This window comes from Leucopleurus acutus, assembly GCF_964270905.1.
Source record: "Leucopleurus acutus genome assembly, chromosome: 7".
Lineage (NCBI taxonomy): Eukaryota > Metazoa > Chordata > Mammalia > Artiodactyla > Delphinidae > Leucopleurus > Leucopleurus acutus.
Window position 1 is genome coordinate 26,193,541 of NC_139150.1, and position 4,448 is coordinate 26,197,988.

At 39.9% G+C, this 4,448-nt stretch overlaps 1 protein-coding gene across 1 annotated transcript; it reads left to right on the plus strand.

Annotated features, from left to right (window-relative positions):
- Positions 1-3,633: 3,633 nt before the first annotated feature.
- Positions 3,634-4,119, plus strand: LOC309964217 (lipopolysaccharide-induced tumor necrosis factor-alpha factor homolog; the record flags this gene model as incomplete). Its single annotated transcript, XM_082843005.1, has 1 exon — positions 3,634-4,119. One exon carries the CDS (start codon positions 3,634-3,636, stop codon positions 4,117-4,119), a length of 486 nt encoding a protein of 161 aa, XP_082699131.1.
- Between the last annotated feature and the right edge of the window lie 329 nt (positions 4,120-4,448).

The window sequence follows — 4,448 nt, forward strand, 5'->3', positions numbered from 1 at the left end:
GAAGCCCTACATGTTCTTTTAAGTGTCTGGAATGCAGAACAAGTTTATTTTTTAGTATCTTTCTGATGTTTTTCAGGGTGCATATTTTAAGTGAGTATTTATTGATTCAATGTTTATAATAAAGACAAATCCAGCTCTAACAACGAACATCTACTTACTAGTTTCCAGCTTCTGCTCTTATGAGTGATGACCTTGGGCTCCATGCATCAGTTTCCACATCTGTAAAAGAAGTATAATTAAGTACTTATAGGATTGCTGAGGATTTTTTAAAATTAATTTTTATTGGAGTGTAGTTGATTTACAGTGTTGTGGTTATGAGGCTTTTTAAAAAATGTATATAAGGAACATGAAAATCTGTGACTGCTAGCTAATATTGTGATCTATGTCCTTTTTCTTTTCTTTTTTTTTTTTTTTTTTTGGTCACAGGGCACGACATGTGGGATCTCAGTTCCCCCGCCAGGGATTGAACCTGTGTCCCCTGCATTAGAAGCATGGATTCTTAACCACTGGACCACCAGGGAAGTCCCTGTTCTATGTTCTTATAGCTTTACTGTGAGGTGGCATAGGTGAGGTGAAGAGCCCTAAATTTGAAGTCAAGAGTTAGGTATCGGACTTCTCTAGTGGCCCAGTGGTTAAGAATCCACCTGCCAGTGCAGGGGACACGTCTTCAAGCCCTGGTCTGGGAAGATCCCACATGTCACAGAGCAACTAAGCCTGTGCGCCACAACTACTGAGCCTGAGCTTTAGAGCCTGTGAGCCGCAACTACTGAAGCCCGTGCACCTAGAGCCTGTGTTCTGCAGCAAGAGAAGCCACGGCAATGAGAAGCCCATGCATGAAGAGTAGACCCTGCTTGCTGCAACTAGAGAAAGCCCCAGTGCAGCAACGAAGACCCAACACAGCCAAAACTTACAAATAAATAAGTAAAATTATTAAAAAAACAAAAAGTTAGGTATCTAGTCCAGGAAATCAAAACCAGAATATGTACACATAACAAAAGAAATTCATTATATTTAAACAAATCTTTAAAATCAACAGTGATCATTTAAAATAAAAAACCTAAGTATGACTAATTGTATCTAAGTTCTCCTATTACTACTTATTTCTGTTAGTTAGTTCACTTTGTCATTTTCTAAAACTCAGTCACCAGGCATGTGGCAGTAGGGCCAAAGGATTTTTTTTTGTTTTTTTTTTAATTAATTTTTATTGGAGTATAGTTGCTTTACAATGTTGTGTTAGTTTCTACTGTACAGCAAAGTGAATCAGCTATACGTGTACATATATCCCCTCCCTTTTTTGGATTTCCTTCTCATTTAGGTCACCACAGAGCACTGAGTAGAGTTCCCTGAGCTATACAGTAAGTTCTCATTACAAAGGTTTTCTAAAAGTAGGAAAGAAAATCTTAAAATCGAGAAAAAATTTTTATTGATATCTCAAATCCAAGAAATGGTTGTATAGGCTCAGAAGAATCCATACAATGCAGGAATTGTTATAATAGATGTAAATAAGGAAACTACAGCAAATGCGGAGCATTTTATTTTACTTCATTTTTCTGTGAATTGTATAGAGATCACCGTTGTTCATTGGTCTAGCTTCCGGATCAGCAGTGTTCTGTTGGAGCACAATTTGAAAACCACTGATCTATTCCAGATGAGAAAATGGTCTCAAGGAAAAGTGATCTTTTGCCCAGAATTACAGACTAAGGTATTGAAGATCCAGACCTACCCAGTTCCTCTTCATGGCAATTTCCGCTCTTCTAGCAAAAGAGATTTCCTTGAGCTGGTAGTAAACCAAAAACTCTGTTACCTTCTTTTTTCCTTCCCTCCTTCTCTTCCTCCTCCCTCTCTCCCTTCCTTTCTAAGGTTTCCCAGAAATGAGAAACTGTACTTTACATGACCAACAATAATTAACGGCTTAGTCAACCAGTAAATAATTTTTATGCCTTCTCTAAATTATTTTGATGACTTTCAGTTCATTTCATCTTTTTTTCTAACCCAGAGGATTAGCCAAACAGCTAATTGTGGTCTTCATATATCAACATCTTCTGCTCCTTGGGAATGTTTAGGATTTTCCTTCACCTTTTTCTTTTCATCTTTCACTCTAAAACGGTTTTTATAGGCTTAGGACCAGGAAAGAAAAAACAAAGGTGGCGTAAGGTTTCTTTCACCCGGAAAATTATAATTCTGCTTTTATTTCATATAGAGATATAAATGGAGAAACATAGCACTATTCTCCTTATCAGGGATCATGTGAAAGAAGAAAAGTTCATTGTTCTGGCCCTTTTGTGTTCACTCTATATCATGCAGCATTCACAAAGGAATTATTCCTATGATTGAGAAGAGAGAGAGGCTGGTGCTCTCATTTGACTTACAACAGAGCCCTGAATTTGAAATTAGTAAGGACTTTTTAAATATCATGAACATGGAATTATAGTATCAACTTGGTTATCAAATTAACTCTGTGTATACTAGAACTGAATGATAAAGCATATAACATGGAAGAAGAAAAGCAATAGTGCTTGTTATCACAGTTCCATTTGACTATAGTCAGGATCTAGTAGATGCTCCTGTCCCATCCACTGAGGAGACTGCAAAATCCAAGGCATCACAGGTGAACTGTCACCTGAGCAGCAACTCAGGAACATAAACCCTCATCAGGCAAAGGGATATGGTATTTGTAAGAGAAGATGCACAGATTTTGTCGGAGGCTGGGAAAAGCCTTAACGCACTGGATCAGAAATAGGAATCTCTGACATCTGTAAATGATCTCACAAAGTCTTTCCCATGTACATTTTTAAAATCTATTCTTCACAGCAGTTTATGACATGAAGATTATTTCTTCTGTTTTATATTTGGAGAAACCAAGGCTCAAAGCAGTCCAGTGACTTTGCCCAAGATCATTCAACGAGTGCTTGGACTTGAACTCAGGACTTCTGATTCCAGATAGCATCATCTTTCTCATTGTCAAGTATTAAACTCCCAAGATGACACAGTAATATGTTTTTTCCATTTATCTATCTATCTCTAGATATATTTCCTGATTATTTAGCAAATACAGAAAAATAAAAGAATATCTAGTCCCAAAACACAGAGAGAATTAGTAGTATTCTCTGTTTCTTGTCTGTATTTCTCCCTTTGTGGTTTGATAGTCTATGTTCTTTGCTTATTTTTTTGTGTACATGAATTTTGTGTGTGTATCTTTACATTGACTTGTGATGTTCACTTTATAGATTAAGGATATTAACTCCTAATATGTAATAAAATATTTTTCTTAGTTTTTATTTACTTTTAACTTTAATAATAAGGCTTTTTGATACTTAAAAGTTAAAATTTGTATGTTTAAATGTATTGATCATTTTCTCTATGCTTTCTATCATTGGTATAGTTTATACTTTCAAGCCCCCTAATAGGACAACTATTCATTTACACGATTTGTTGTGTTTTTACTAATTCCAAGATTTTTATTTTCACATTTAACTCTACAAACTATGTACAATTTATTTTTTAATATGTGATATGAGGCAGGGTTTAAACTTAATTGTTTTCCAAATCATTAACTAAATCGTCTCAGCATTATTTAAAAAGCATCCTTCCTGAGACCTCCCGGCTCGACTGGCTGCTCAGGCGGCGGTAAAAATGTCTGCTCCAGGATCCTACCAAGCAGCTGCGGGACCTTCCTCGGTGCCGACCGCGCCCCCGTCTTATGAAGAGACAGTTTCTGTTAACAGTTATTACCCCACACTTCCAGCACCCATGCCTGGGCCGGCCACGGGGCTCATGATGGGCCCGGATGGGAAGAGCATGAATCCGCCTGCGTACTACACCCAGCCAGTGCCCGTCCCCAATGCCAATGCAACTGCTGTGCAGACAGTTCGCGTGCAGCAGCCCATCTCCTTTTTCGACCGCCCGGTCCAGATGTGTTGTCCTTCCTGCAACAAGATGATCGTGACTCAGCTGTCCTATAATGCCGGCGCCCTCACCTGGCTCTCCTGCCGGAACCTGTGCCTGTTGGGGTGCATGGCGGGCTGCTGCTTCATCCCTTTCTGTGTGGACGCCCTGCAGGATGTGGACCACTACTGTCCCAACTGCAAAGCTCTCCTGGGCACCGACAAGCGTTTGTAGGACTCAGCCAGACCTGAAGGGAGCGGTGTGCTGCAGGAAGGCCTTTCCGACTCTCACCCAGCCCCGCCCCTGTGAAGGCTCCATTTTGGTGGGCTCACCTCTCCAGGGTCTCTACCTTCGTGTCTTCTTTTGGGGGGGAAATATCGCAAAAATAACACACCTCCGAACCCCAGAAATTGCTGCTTGGTGTTGTGCACAGGACATGCAAAGACATTCTCCTTGAGCGCTGGTTCAAGGGTTTCCTGCCTCCCCGTCTGTGACCCCAAGTCATCCCATTCAGCTGTGACCATTGTCCTGTCTGAGTATCTTCTGGTGATTTGCCCCTGGCT